Source organism: Balaenoptera acutorostrata, chromosome 20 (genome assembly GCF_949987535.1).
Source record: "Balaenoptera acutorostrata chromosome 20, mBalAcu1.1, whole genome shotgun sequence".
Taxonomy (NCBI): domain Eukaryota; kingdom Metazoa; phylum Chordata; class Mammalia; order Artiodactyla; family Balaenopteridae; genus Balaenoptera; species Balaenoptera acutorostrata.
This window is the reverse complement of record NC_080083.1, coordinates 13,761,683-13,775,359: the sequence shown is the minus strand read 5'-3', so window position 1 is coordinate 13,775,359 and position 13,677 is coordinate 13,761,683. Positions and strand designations below refer to the sequence as shown.

The 13,677-nt window shown below is 38.4% G+C and overlaps 1 protein-coding gene across 1 annotated transcript in view; it reads left to right on the top strand.

Annotated features, from left to right (window-relative positions):
- The window catches only part of RPA1 (replication protein A1), a 54,215-nt gene that overhangs the window by 1,690 nt on the left and 38,848 nt on the right, over window positions 1-13,677 (top strand). Inside the window, exon 2 of the mRNA XM_007177474.3 lies at window positions 12,509-12,559. Coding sequence (XP_007177536.1) covers window positions 12,509-12,559 — 51 coding nt within the window. The remainder of the gene's footprint in view (window positions 1-12,508; window positions 12,560-13,677) is intronic.

Here is a 13,677-nt window from a genome sequence, read left to right as displayed (position 1 = left end):
TGAGGCCTGAAATTATGTCTTTTTTTGCTCAACATAGTCTCCCCAATACCGGAAGGACTGCTGGCAAGTTTTAGGTGCCCAATAAATGTTTGCTAATTGCATGAGGCAGGGAAAAGAAAGGGACAGAGATGGATGGGGAAGAACAGTTGGCAGAGTTGAGTGAATATTTTAATAAGTTAGAAATAACCCCGAGAAGTGATTGCAAATTGTAGTCCTTGTTTACTTTATAGCTGCTACCTTGTATCTTTAAGACAAATTAGGAATTTTTCTTCACTTTCAAGGAAAGTGACTGGTATTTTTCAAATAATTTGATGAGTTAGTTTTTGCCATATTCAAAATTTAGGAAACATATTTCCAGTGTTAGGTGAAGTATCACTTAGGTTTTGTTCGTAAATGATGAGGAAAATTTGTGTGTGTGTGTGTTTGTGGTGAAGGAGTGTAGAGTACCTTTGTCAAGTTTGTTTATCAGCTAAAGCAGGTAATATCATTTTAGTTCAAAAGACATAGACCCCAAAGGGTAAGCACTAACACACAAATAGTGCATTTTCGGCAAGAGCTAACATAAGAGATTATGCGTGGAACTATTGTAGTAAATAGAACTAATAGCATTTGTATCTTGAGTAATTAGGTAATACAAAGAAAGGGGAAGGGAACGAATACTTTTGATCATTTCCGATGTGCTAGATACTTTATTATAGTCAGTAGTTACAGTAACCCTGTAAAGTAGATTTTTATCATTAACCCCGTCTTACAGATAAAGTAACTGAAGTCCAGAGAAGTTAAGTAATTTGTGCATGAGGTGAGGTTTGAACATGTGCTCTGAACCATTCCATTCTGTTGTTTTGTATTTTTTTCTTTCCAGTTTTATTGAGATATAATTGACATACAGCACTGTATAAGTTTAAGGTGTACAGCATAATGATTTGACTTATATACATCATGAAACAATTAGCACAGTAAGTTTAGTGAATGTCCATCACCTCATATAGATACAAAATAAAAAGAAAAAAGTATTTTTTTTCTTGTGATGAGAACTCTTAGGATTTACTCTCTTAATAACTTTCATATATAACATTGTTAATTATATTTCATATATAGCATTGTTAATTATATTAATCATGTTGTATGTTACATCCCTGGTACTTATTTATCTTATAACTGGAAATTTGTACCTTTTGACCACGTTTGTCCGGTTCCTCCTCCTTCTACTTCCTGCCTCTGGTAACCACAAGTCTGATCTCTTTTTTTCTATAAGTTTGTTCATTTGTTTGTTTGCTTTTGAAGTATAATTGGCTTACAGTACTGTGTTATTTCTTGGTGCACAACATAGTAATTTGATATTTCTGTACATTACAAAATGATCACCTCTGTTGCTTTGTATTTTTATTAGCAATGTTAATTTGGAAAATTTAAGTCAGTTCTGTCTTAAGTGTATATATCATGCTATATGTCCCAGAAGAGCAAGTCTTATATTCACTATTTATGATGACACAAATAAATTTAAAAGAATGATAAAGTACTACATGTATTTGGTTTTAGAATCAAATAAAACAGAAAGGTGCTTGATGAAATTACTGACCTGTCCCTTCCCCCAGTTCTGTTCCTTTAAAAAAAAAAAAAAAAAAACCACCTTTACTGAAGTTCAATTTGATTTACATGTAACAAAAGCTATAATACATATTGTTTACAAACTATATCAGTCTGTAATACATCAAACTATATGCCGTTTGATGAGTTTTGACAAATGTATACACCACCCCAATCTGCTCCTTTCCCATCCCCTGCCCTTACCCTAGGCAACCACTGTTCTGGGTTCTGGTTTCTACCACTATAGGTCAGTTTTGGCTGTTCTAAAACGTCATATAAATGGAATCAAATAATATGTACCCTTTGTGTCTGGCTTCTTTCTTTCAGCAAAATGATTTTTGAGATTTATCCATGTTGTTTCAGTAGTTTGCACCTTTTTATTGCCCAATAATATTCCATGGTATGAATAAACACAACTTGTTTATTTACCTGTTGAACATTTGGGTTATTTTCCTTTTTGGCTATTATGAATGAAGGTGTTATGAACTTTTATGTACAAGTCTTCTTATGGAAATATATTTTAATTCCTCTGAGATAAATATTGGGGAGTGCAATTGCTGGGTCATGTGATAACTGAACATTTAACTTTATAAGAAATTGCTAAACTATTTCCAAAGTGTTTATGAGAATTCTGTTTACTCCATTTCCTCACGAACACTTAGTTTTGTCAGTCTTTTTAGGTTTACCTATTCTAGTGAATGTGTAGTGGTATCTCACTGTGGTTTTAATTTGTGTTTTGCTGATGACTAATGATCTTGAGCATCTTTTCATGTGCTTATTGGCTGTTTGTATTCCTTCTTTTGTGAAGTGTATTGTTCGTATCTTTTGCCTGTTTAAAAAATTGGGACGTGTTCTTATTAGTTGTAAGAATTCTTTTTTTTTTTTTATTAGCAGCCTTTTATTTATTTATTTTTTTAAAATTTTATTTATTTATTTATTTATTTATTTATTTTTGGCTGTGCTGGGTCTTCGGTTCGTGCGAGGGCTTTCTCTAGTTGCGGCAAGTGGGGGCCACTCTTCATCGCGGTGCGGGGACCGCTCTTCATCGCGGTGCGCGGGCCTTTCACTATCGCGGCCCCTCCCGTTGCGGGGCACAGGCTCCAGACGCGCAGGCTCAGCAGCTGTGGCTCACGGGCCCAGCTGCTCCGTGGCATGTGGGATCTTCCCAGACCAGGGCTCGAACCCGTGTCCCCTGCATTAGCAGGCAGATTCTCAACCACTGCGCCACCAGGGAAGCCCAGAATTCTTTATTTAATCTGGACATGTCTTTTGTTACATAAAAGCATTACATATATTTTCTCCCAATCTGAGGCTTTTCATTCTTTTTTTTTTTTTTTTCCAAAGAATTCTGTGTGGTGAGAGAACTTTTTTTTTTTTTTTTTTTTTTTTATTTATGGCTGTGTTGGGTCTTCGTTTCTGTGCGAGGGCTTTCTCTAGTTGTGGCAAGCGGGGGCCACTCTTCATCGCGGTGCGCGGGCCTCTCACTATCGCGGCCTCTCCTGTTGCGGAGCACAGGCTCCAGACGCGCAGGCTCAGTAATTGTGGCTCACGGGCCCAGTTGCTCCGCGGCATGTGGGATCTTCCCAGACCAGGGCTCGAACCCGTGTCCCCTGCATTGGCAGGCAGATTCTCAACCACTGCGCCACCAGGGAAGCCCTTCATTCTTTTAATGCTGTTTTTTTTTTTTTAAAATAAATTCATTTTATTTATTTATTTATTTATTTTCAGCTGCGTTGGGTCTTTGTTGCTGCGCACGGGCTTTCTCTAGCTGCGGCGAGCGGGGGCTACTCTTCGTTGCGGTGCGCGAGCTTCTCATCACAGTGGCTTCTCTGTTGCAGAGCACGGGCTCTAGGTGCTCAGGCTTCAATAGTTGTGGCACGTGGGCTCGGTAGTTGTGGCTCGCGGGCTCTAGAGCGCAGGCTCAGTAGTTGTGGCGCACGGGCTTAGTTGCTCCACGGCATGTGGGATCTTCCTGGAGCAGGGCTCTAACCCATGTCCCCTGCATTGGCAGGCAGATTCTTAACTACCAGGCCACCAGGGAAACTCAATGGTGTTTTTTTAAAAGAGCAGTTTTAAATTTTGATGTTCAGTTGGTTTTTTTTGTTTTGTTTTTCCTTTTCTGAATTGTATTTTTCTGTCCCCAAAAATCTGTTTCCCCCAAGGTTACAAATCTTTTGTCCTGTGTTTTCTTCTAGAAGTTTTATAGTTTTAGTTTATATTCAGGCCTGTAATCCATTTCAAGTTTACCTTTTTATGTATGGTGTATAGATCATTCTTTCCATTGCAGATATTCAGTTTTTTCAGTCCCATTTGTTATAAAGACTATAATGTTCCATTGAATTGTGTTGTCACCTTTGATAAAATTTATATATATGTGGGTCTACATCTGGAATGCCTATTCTGCCATTGCTCTGTATGTCAGTACTTACACATTGTCTTCATAACTGTAGTTATATAGTAAGTCTTGAAATTGGGTAGTATAAATTCTCCAGCTTCATTCTTTTTCAAAATTGTTTTACTGAATCTAGGTTCTCTATGTTTTCATATATATTTTAGAATCAGCTTGTCAATTTCTAATAAAGAAAGCCTGATGGGATTTTGATTGATAGTACATTACATTTATAGATCAATTTGGGATCACTTGACTTCTTACAGACATTGAATCTTTCAAACCATGGACATGCTATATCTCTCATTTACTTAGGTTTTCTTTAATTTCTCTCAGTGTTTTGTAGTTTTCAGTATGCAAGTCTTGCATATGTATTGTTAGACTTAGGTTTTTTTAACGGTATTAAAATGGTATTTTTGAAAATTTCATTTTCCAGTTGTTAATTGGCAGTATATAAAAATACAGTTGATTTTTGCATATTAACCTTGTATCCTGAAAACTCGGTAAATTGACTTAGTAGTTTTTTGTAGATGCCTTAGGATTTTCTACATACATGACTTTATCTGCACATAAAGACAGTTTTATTATTTCCTCTTCAATCTTTATGCCTTTATTTCTTTTTTTAAAATATATTTTTAAAAAATATTTATTTATTTATCTATTTATTTATTTAGGCTGCACCAGGTCTTAGTTGTGGCACATGGGATCTTCATTGTGGTATGCGGACTCTTAGTTGTGGCATGCAGGCAGGATCTAGTTCCCCGACCAGGGATCAAACCCGGGCCCCCTTCATTGGGAGCTCAGAATCTTACCCACTGGACCACCACGGAAGTCCCTATGCCCTTATTTCTTTTTCTCGTCTTGTTGCCTTAGTTAGGAGCTCTACTGCCATATTTAATAAAAGTGATGAGAGTTATATCCTTGCCTTGTTCCTGATCTTAGGGGAGGTCATTCAGTGTTTTGCCATTAAGTGTGATTGGTAATTAGATTTTTTGGTAGATGCCTGCTATTATTTTAACCCTATCTTCTATCCCTAATTTGCTGAGACTTTTTATAATGAATAAGTGTTGAATTTTGTCAAGTGCTTTTTCTGCATCTATTGAGATGGTTGTGGTTTTTCTTCTTTATTCTGTTAATGTGACAGACTACAATAATGGATTTTTGAATGTTGAGTAAACCTTGCCTTCTTGGAATAAACCTCACATGGTCTTGACATATTATATACATTTTATATAGTGCTATATTTGATTTACTGATATTTTGTTGAGGATTTTTACATCTTTATTGATGAGTGATATATAGATCTGTAATTTTTCTTTCTTACAATGACTTTGTTTTTTCTATCAGAGTAAAGCTAACATCATACAATGAGTTGTAAAGTGTTCTCTTCTATCTCCTGAAATAATTTATGCAGGATTGGTTTTTTTTGTCATTCAGTGTTAGATAGAATTTACCAGTAAAGCCATCTGGACCTAGAGTTTACTCTTTTGGAATATTTTAAATTATAAATTTAATTTCTTTAATAGATGTAGAATTATCTAGATTTTCTGTATTTTTATGTAGTTTTGATAATTTGTGTTTTTTTAAGGGACTTATCCATTTAAGTTGTTTCATAAAGTTCCTAATATTCCCTTATTATATATATATATATATATATATATAAAATTTTATATATGTATGATTTATAGTGATGCCTTTTTCATTCCTGGTATTGAGAATGTGTGTTTTCTTTTTCTTTACCAGACTAGCTAGAAGTTTATCAATTTCATTGATCTTTTCAAAGAACCAGCTTTTGGTTCAATTGTGTTTTTCCTATTATTTATCAATTTTCTATTTCATTGATTTTTGCTCTTTTATTATTTCTTTCCTTCTGTGTACTTGGGTTTAATTTATTCTTTTTCTGGCTCCTTATGGTGGAATCTTAGATAATTGACTTTGGAGCTTTTTTCTTCTCTAATGAGAGCATTTAAAGCTGTATTTTCCCCTCTAAGCATTGCTCTAGGTACATCCCACAAATTTAGATAGATTGTATTTTAATTTTCATTGTTAATAACTTTCTAATTTCTCTTGTGATTTCTTCTTCAACAGATGGGTTATTTAGAAGGTTGTTGTTTAACTTCCAAGTATCTGGAGATTTTCTAGATATCATATTGTTACTGATTTCTAGTTTAATTCTAGTGTGGTCAAATAACGTACTCTGTATGAATTGAACTTTTCAACATTTATTGAGAGTTTTACTGCCCAGTATATGGACTATCTTGATGAAAATGTTCCAGGTACACTTAAAAGAATGTGTATTTTGCAGTTGTTAGATGATCTAATTAGGTCAAGTTTGTTGATAGTTTAAGTTTTCTATATTCTTATTTCTATATTTTTGGTCTATTTACCCTGTCAATTACTGAGAGAAGAATGTTGAAACCACCAATTATAATAGTGGATTTGTCTATGTCTCCTTTTCATTCTGTCAGTTTTTCCTTCATGTATCTTGAACCCCTGTTGTTAGGTGAACACATTTATCATTGTCTTTTTTTTTTTTTGGCCATGCTGTGCAGCATGTGGATCTTAGATCCTAGTTCCCCGACTAGGGATTGAACCCGTGCCGCCTGCAGTGGAAGCATGGAGTCTTAACCACTGGACTGCCAGGGAAGTCCCCATTGTGTCTCCTTTAGGAATCAACCCTATTATTATTATGAAATGTCCTTTTTTATCCCAGGTAATATTCCTTGTCCTGAAGTCTACTTTGCCTGCTTTTAATGATACATCTTTCTCCAGTATTTTATTTTTAATTTGTCTTTTTATATTTGAAGTGTGTTTCTTGTACAGAGCAAATAGTTGGGTCTGTCTTATTCATTACAATAATTTCTTCCATTTAATTGGAGTACTTGAACCATTTACACTTAATATAATTACAAGTTTGGGTTTAAGTTTTTCATTTTGCTGCTTGTTTTTTTATTTGTTCCATCTTTTCTTTGCTGTTGTTTTTCTATTTTTTAACTTTTCCCGACTTTTGGATTGAGTATTTTTTATGATTAAAATTTATTTCCACTATTGGCTTATTAGCGATGCTTTACGTTTTTAATGACTGTTTTAGGGCAACGCATCCTAGCTTGGACTACTATAACAAAATACCGTAGACTATGTGATGTAAACAGCAGATTTATTTCTCACAATTCTAGAGGCTGAGAAATCCATCAAGGCACCAGCAGATTTAGTTCTGGGTGAGGGCTGTCTTCCTGGCTTGCAGCTACTATCTCACTGTGCTCACATGACCTCTTCTTTGTGTGGGGAGAGAGTGAGTTTTGGTGTCTCTTCCTCTTTTTTATTTTTCTGGCTGCACCTTGTGGCATTCAGGATCTTAGTTGCATGACCAGGGATCGAGCCGTGCCCCCTGAAGTGGAAGCGCAGAGTCTCAACCACTGGACCTCCAGGGAAGTCCCTCTCCTCCTCTTTTTTTTTTTTTTTTTTTTTAAAGCAAGTTGGGGGCCTGTGAGTCTGTAAATTGTTCTGAATGTTATTCTAAGTGTTTGGATTTTATCCTGTGAACACTGAGATGCGGTGAGGAGTTTTTAATATTTATTTATTTATTTATTTATAGCTGTGTTGGGTCTTCGTTTCTGTGCGAGGGCTTTCTCTAGTTGCGGCGAGCGGGGGCCACTCTTCATCGCGGTGCGCGGGCCTCTCACTATCGCGGCCTCTCTTGTTGCGGAGCACAGGCTCCAGACGCGCAGGCTCAGTAGCTGTGGCTCACGGGCCCCGTTGCTCCGCGGCATGTGGGATCTTCCCAGACCAGGGCTCGAATCCGTGTCCCCTGCATTGGCAGGCAGACTCTCAACCACTGCGCCACCAGGGAAGCCCTCCTCCTCTTTTTATAAGGACAGTAATCTCATTATGGGGGTTCCACCCTCGTGACCTCATCTGAAAGTAGTTGCCTCCAAAGACCCCATCTCTCGATACTCTCACACTGAGGGTTAGAGCGTCAACATATGAATTGGGAGGTGGGGTCAGGACACAAATGTTCGGTCCAAAACACAGTGGTTCTCAAATGTTTTGATTTTAGAATACCTTTCATTTGTAAAAAAATCACTGAGCGCCGCCCCCCCTGCCAAAAGCTTTTGTTTTTGTGGGTTATATCTCCCTTACCATATTTGAAATTATAACAGATATTTTAAAAATATTTATTCATTTAAAATAGTAATAAACTCATCTGTTAACATAAATAACATGTTTTAGGAAAAACAGTTATATAGTTCAAAACAAATAGAAAAGTGACATTGTTTTACATTTTTGCACATTGCTTTAATATCTGGCTTACTAGAAGATGTGACAGCTAGATTTTCATACCAGCTTCTGCGTTCAGTATATGGATATATGGTTTTTTTGGTCGAACTATATGGAGGAAATCTGGCTTCAAATATGTAGTTGGAAAAAGGAGGAGTATTTTAATACCCTTTTCAGGCTTCTTTTCTGATCCTTGTGATCTTGTAATATAATAAGAAATATATGTTTGGTCTTTGTCCAGTTTTTGGTACACAGAACTCCTAAAACCCTTGGAATTTCCTGAGTGATAGGGTGGGAGGAGCTTTTTTCGTTACTTATGATAAGCCCCTTTCAACCATACCTGAAGTTTAATGAGCTAACTCTTGGTGGGCCCCAGGGTAGCTTCAGGACAGGGGTTGATTGCCAGGAACCAATCATGTGATTAAAGGGTTGGAACTTTCTGCTCTACACCTCACCCCACAGGATAAAGGCTGGAGATTGAGCTAATCACCAATAGCCAACGGTTTAATCAATCATGCGTGTGTAATGGGGCCTTCAGAAAAATCCCTAAACAACAAAATTCAGAGGGCTTCTAGTTTGGTGAACACATCTACATGCTGGGAGGGGGCACACCCCCAGACTCCACAGGAACAGAATCTCCTGTGCTTGGGACCCATCCAGACCTTGTCTTACGTGCCTCTCCATCTGATTTTTGTTTGTATCCTGTTAACTCTCACTTATAATATACCAGTAACACTAAGTAAAGTGTTTCCCTGAGTTCTGTGAGGGACTCCAAGGAAGTCCCCACAATTTGTAGCCAAGTCAAATAGAAGTGTAAACTGGGTCACCTGGGGACCCACTGCTTGAGATTAGTGTATGAAGTGGGCACTTGGACAGTCTTGTGGGACTGAGCCCTTAACCTGTGGGGTCTACACTAATTCTGAGTAGTTAGTGTCAAAATTAAGTTGACTTGTGAGACGCCCAGTTGGTGTCTGCAGAGAATTGCTTCATGTGGAAAACCCACACATTTCGTGTCAGAAGTGTTTTGAATAGAAAATCAGGTTTCCTTTAATACTGTATCAAAACTCAACAAATGGTAGTTTCTTAAAGGTAAGTTGGAATGTAGATTTGGCCTGTCTTCCATTTTGAATAGATCTTTTACCTATGCATTATTTGTAACGCCATGTTTCAGTCATTTGGAAAATATTGGTTCATTGCATTTTACAGATCTTCCAAATGTTGGTATATTTTGTTATATCACAAAAATTCATGCTTATTAACATCACGACTGATTTAATTAAGAAAAGTCAGTAAGTATTAGGAAGCTGGTGAATACAAGTTTTCAAAAGTCCTGACTTTCATTAGAAAACTCTTTTATCATTGGCAACAAATACAGTTAATTGTCTCACTTTATTTTTGAGAAGATATCCACTAAATTCCCAAGTCTGAATAACCACAGTTTGTCGTTTGCCCATTCAAGTTAAAATGAAGTTCCATGAGAAAAAAACGGCCGGTTCAACTTGCAGCTCGAACAGTTGTAGCAGTGCTTTTCCTCAAGGCTGCAGCCGTACTTCAGCAGAAGTACTTTGGCATACTTTCTGTATGGTTGCATAGAATATTAAAATTTTTTTTGTCCTCAAGGTTAAGATTTAATGTAATAAATAATTTTATTTCTTCAAGTTTCTTTCTTTTTTTTTTTTTAGTGAAACTCCCCTCCCCAGTGTGTTCAGGGCCGTGAAGCATACAGTGACGACTGCTATAGTAACTCGACTAAGGCACCCGTAGTTTACCTACCACTGCTTTGCACCATCAGTGCAAATGTCAACACAGCTGTTTCAGGATAAACCATGAGTTTTGAAAGTGATTCAACACTTTGAGTATTTCAGCATAGTCTGTGTTTGTTGTCAAGCATTCACACGAAAGAAGATCTTACTAGATGATTAGTTGGTGCTGATACGAGATGAACACAAGCAAAGCAGCCAGTCCAGCTACATCTATCTATTCATCCATTCGTAAGGCAAAAGTAGAATTCTGCGGAAGAGATATTAACTCAGTCTTCATGATGTATCTTGTTCTTTAATTCAACAAGTTGCTTTGGGCTTCCCTGGTGGTGCAGTGGTTGAGAGTCTGCCTGCCAATGCAGGGCACGCGGGTTCGAGCCCTGGTCTGGGAGGATCCCACATGCCGCGGAGCAACTAGGCCCGTGAGCCACAATTACTGAGCCTGCGCGTCTGGAGCCTGTGCTCTGCAACAAGAGAGGCCGCAATAGTGAGAGGCCCGCGCACTGCGATGAAGAGTGGCCCCCGCTTGCCACAACTAGAGAAAGCCCTCACACAGAAACGAAGACCCAACACAGCCATAAATAAATAAATAAAATTTAAAAAAAAACAAAAAACAAAAAAAAACAAGTTGCTTTATTATTAGAAAGTGGAACTGCTGTGATTTCTATTACTGATTTTTCATCCAGTAGACATTCATAAGTGGTAATAGTATAAAGTTTTATTAGTCCTTCAGCCAGTTTTTCGTTGTATTGGATGAACGAGAGTGAGAAGGACAAAAGCTTGTTTATTATGATGAAAATAGTTTTCAATTTATGTACCCTCTGAAAAGGTCTTGGGACCCCAGATGGCAATGGACATTATGCACAATACGTTGTTCAGTGTCTAGATTATGTGTATAGAGAATATTGAGTTGTTCTGGCAGACTGTTAACTTACTTGCAGATCAGCTGAGCCCTTTGAGACTGTAGTGGGTCTAGAGTAGCTTTTACTTTGTGGATAGTTTAGTCTGTTTCTAAAGCATGGCCTTTCTGGGGTTTCTACTGAATGCACTAGGTGTTTATTGAGTTCTCTCCACTCAAATGGCTAATTGGAACTCAAATGTATTCTAGCCTGGGTGAGCGCCAGTAATTTTTCAGCTTGTAGCTCTCTAATCTTTACCTGGCCTGTGGCACCTCATTCTGTGTATGCACAACTTAGAATTCAGCCAAAAACTCAAGGGAACCCCTGCATAGGTTATTGAAGCTCTTTCTCTATGTAGCTCCCTCCTGTCGGGTACTCTGCCTCCAGGAAGTCCAGATAACTCACCTCCCCAAACTGATCTGTGCTCAGCAGGACTGCCATATTCTTCTTGGGTTCCCTTCGCTATGCTATGGTCCAAAAGTGCCTCTGTGCAGAAACTCATTTGTTTTCCTTTCAGGGATCACAGTCTTGTTCTACCTGTTGCCTGGTATTTGAAAACAGTTTATATATTTTTGTCCAGTTTTTAGTTTATGGTTGGAAGAGCTAGTCTGGTATCATTTATTTCAGCATTGGCAAAAGCAGACGTCAGACAATGAGTTTTAGCTAGCTAGTTTTTCTGATGGTTACCTTTAAATGATGCCTTTTTACAAACGAACTAAAAGCCTGATTAATAGTTATTTTGCTTTTGTTAGAAATTATTTTTATAATTGCTAATAGAGTCATGAGATTTAACATTCAAAAAGTATAAAAGAGGATGCAGTGCAAGGTCTGCCTCCCACACATGTCCCCCATCACCCAATTCCTCTCACAAGAGGCAACCAGTGGTATAGAAACATCTTCTTCTTTTTCTTTTTTTGGGCTGCGTTGGGTCTTTGTTGCTGCGCGCAGGCTTTCTCTAGTTGGGGCGAGCGGGGGCTACTCTTCATTGCGGTGCACGGGCTTCTCATTGCAGTGGCTTCTCTTCTCATGTTGCGGAGCACGGGCTCTAGGTGCGCGGGCTTCAGTAGTTGTAGCACGCGGGCTTCACTTGTTGTGGCGTGCAGGCTCAGTAGTTGTGGCTTGCAGCCTTAGTTGCTCCGCGGCATGTGGGATCTTCCTGGACCAGGGCTCGAACACGTGTCCCCTGCATTGCAGGTGGATTCTTAACCACTGCGCCACCAGGGAAGTCCCTAGAAACATCTTAAGGCTGCATAATATTCTGTTTTAAGGATTTGCTGTACTTACTTGTTTGATTCCATATTAATGGGCACTGTAGGAAAATAAATGTGCTATTATGACTAATGAGTACATATGCGATGCCAGCTTTTTAGATGTAGTATCCTTGTCGTAAGTATGAATCCCACTTTTATGATTTTATGATTTTATGATTTGTCCAGAGTGATAAAACTTGAAGTAGATTTTCAAATGATAAGCTCTGAAAAGGGTCTTTTAATAATGTCATCTGTGGTTTATTCCAGACACCAAATTAAAAATATGTCAAGTTTTAATCATGATTTGAGTGCCTATCTCATAAGCATCTGTTTTTACTTTTTCAGGCCATAATGCAACAGGGAGATACAGCCATAAAACCCATTCTCCAAGTCATTGTGAGTACCTACATATTTTTATGTCAAACGTTTTTTAAACTTACATATAATTATAAATTACATTTGACAGAGGACATACAGTCCACTTTAGGAAATGTGTCCACTTTACAAAATTCTCTTCATCATCACAAAAATAGTCCAGTCCATGTTGTAACTCTGAGAGAGGAACCAGGCTTTATTTTAATGTTGTGTTAGCCAGAGTTTGACCTTTGGAGGTTCACATTTGAGGCTTTGCCTTTCTGTTCTTTCCACAGTTGGTGGATACTGTAGCGCTACGCATCATTACTTCTGCCTCCTTGGTTGTCTTTCTGCCCTGGGGTTTGTCTTGCTCAAATCTGCCTTACATATGGCCTCTGGAGAGATCTACCTGAAAGGAACTTGTCTGCTTAAAATTCTTCATTAACCCTATCATTCATTTAAGGAGGTCTCAAATTTTAGTGAGAATTTTAAAAATCAATAGGAGCAGAATCCTGGATCATACTTGCAGATTGTGAGTCAGTAAGCCCGATGATATGTCTCCCTGTTACTCCCAAACTCCCTGCCAGTCATCTTTTTTTTTTTTTTTAAAGGCAAGTATCCCAGTTTTATTATTTTATTTTATTTTTTAAAATTTTATTTACTTTTGGCTGCGATGGGTCTTCGTTGTTGGGGTCTTCGTTGATGCGTGCTTGCTTTCTCTAGTTGCGGTGCACGGGCTTCTCATTGCGGTGGCTTCTCTTGTTGCGGAGCACGGGCTCTAGGCGTGCTGGCTTCAGTAGTTGTGGCACACAGGCTCAATAGTTGTGGCTCGTGGGCTCTAGAGCGCAGGCTCAGTAGTTGTGGTGCACGGGCTTAGTTGCTCCCCAGCATGTGGGATCCTCCCGGACCAGCGCTTGAACCCGTGTCTGCTGCATTGGCAGGCGGATTCTTAACCACTGCGCCACCAGGGAAGTCCCTCCCTGCCAGTCGTCTTAAGGCTGTTTTCGTATTTCACTTTCTTCAGAAAGCTGCCTCTGATTTCCTTCAAGCTGGAATAAATGTCTTGTCATTATGTGCACACCTCTGCTATGTCTCTCTGCCTCCGTCTCCACCCCAGTTGGAAGCCTCTTCAGGGCAAGGATTTTTCCTTCCATTTTGTA